Source organism: Triticum dicoccoides, unplaced genomic scaffold (genome assembly GCF_002162155.2).
Source record: "Triticum dicoccoides isolate Atlit2015 ecotype Zavitan unplaced genomic scaffold, WEW_v2.0 scaffold19908, whole genome shotgun sequence".
Taxonomy (NCBI): Eukaryota; Viridiplantae; Streptophyta; class Magnoliopsida; order Poales; family Poaceae; genus Triticum; species Triticum dicoccoides.
Window position 1 is genome coordinate 1 of NW_021233521.1, and position 1,815 is coordinate 1,815.

At 46.1% G+C, this 1,815-nt stretch overlaps 1 protein-coding gene across 1 annotated transcript; it reads left to right on the forward strand.

Annotated features, from left to right (window-relative positions):
- Positions 1-214: 214 nt before the first annotated feature.
- LOC119345017 (subtilisin-like protease SBT3.4) lies at positions 215-1,810 on the forward strand (the record flags this gene model as incomplete). Its single annotated transcript, XM_037615264.1, has 5 exons — positions 215-288; positions 413-685; positions 771-888; positions 1,015-1,186; positions 1,272-1,810. Coding segments are annotated over 5 exons (1,176 nt in total), but the record flags the coding sequence as incomplete, so codon positions are not given.
- Positions 1,811-1,815: the final 5 nt, after the last annotated feature.

The window sequence follows — 1,815 nt, forward strand, 5'->3', positions numbered from 1 at the left end:
TGGTACGTGCATGCTACAAACAAACATTCTCCAAGTATTTATTTGGTCTGAGGAAATGATAGATCCGGGGCTATAAAATTGGTTTTATAGTTTTTGACAAATTAACTTGATTCGTCTCAGAGCGTGGAAACAAACAAAAAGTACATTTAGCTCGTCCCTGAAGCCAGCTTTCCCTGATTCCTTTAATTACTTATTAATGTGTGCTTGATTCGAAATACAGGGGCAATCTCTTCACAACAATGCATCTGTGATCAGCGGCAACTTTAAAGACCTTGTTTATGCCGGGAGGTAATGAAATAAAACTTCTGTAGTTATGCATCTGTAATCACTTGACGCATTTGTTGTAGTTGTCCACTTTTGTAACCACGATTCAGTGTTTTATCAACTATACTGAATTACAACTTCTGCGCAGCTGTGACACGGAGTCGTCACTGGCATTGAGCAACGTCACCGGTAAAATCGTCCTATGCTATCAACCCGTGGCAGCGAGAAGCATGCCGCCTCGACAAGCACTTCCCATAGCCATCAATCTCACCACCATGGCTGGCGCCAAGGGCCTCATATTTGCACAGTACACTACTAACCTCCTCGACTTCCTGCCTTTGTGTAGGGGCGTTATGCCCTGTGTAGTGGTGGATTTTGAGATCGCACAACGAATTGCCTCCTATTGGAGTTGGGACAAAGGGTGAGTGCATGTCGTGTTGTCTGAAACAGACTTGAATGCGTTTTCTTCTTCTCCGGAAACTCATGCCAGTCACGTGTCATGCTAGGAATGCGGTGGTGAAGGTGTCACCTGCCATGACCGTTGTCGGAAAAGGGGTGTTGTCGCCGAGGGTCGCCTCATTCTCGTCGAGAGGTCCAAGCATGTTGTTCCCTAGCATACTCAAGGTATATATCATTCTCAATTTCTTAACTTGAGACAATTGTTGCCATTGTCTTGTTTGTTACCTAGCCTTCCTAATTTTTCTTAACTTACGACTTCTTAACTAATTCTCAATACACATGTTTGAACAGCCCGACATTGCTGCACCTGGCGTCAGCATCTTGGCAGCGGACCGCGACTCCTACGTGTTCAAATCCGGGACATCCATGGCGTGCCCGCATGTCTCCGCTGTGACCGCACTGCTCAAGTCGGTTCACCCTGGCTGGTCACCTGCCATGATCAAGTCTGCCATCGTCACCACAGGTGTGAACATTGAAATACAAAAAATACATGAAAACAATTCGTCAAAATATAAAACTGATTTGATTGTTTCTTGTCTTGGTTGCAGCATCTGTGACTGATCGTTTTGGCATGCCAATCCAAGCAGAAGCGGTCCCAAGGAAACTAGCTGACCCCTTCGACTTTGGTGGTGGACACATAGACCCAGATAGAGCTGTTGACCCTGGCTTGGTTTATGACGTGGATGCAAGAGAGTACAACAAGTTTTTGAACTGCACTCTTGGATATTTAGATGGTTGTGAGTCCTACTACCTCAATCTCAACCTCCCGTCAATTGTCGTGCCGGACCTCAAGGACCATGTCATGCTTCGGCGCACTGTGACTAACGTTGGGCCAGCGGAAGCAACATATCATTTAGTGGTTGAAGCTCCAGCAGGTATAGATGTGTCGGTAGAACCATCTGTGATTACTTTCACCAAAGGAAGCAGTAGAAGCGCAACATTTATGGTGACATTCACCACAAGGCAGAGAGTGCAAGGAGGATACACTTTCGGGAGCTTGACATGGTCAGACGGAAGTACCCACTCAGTTCGAATTCCAGTTGCTGTAAGGACTGTGATACAAGACTTTGTTGCGGATACCGCCTAAACTCG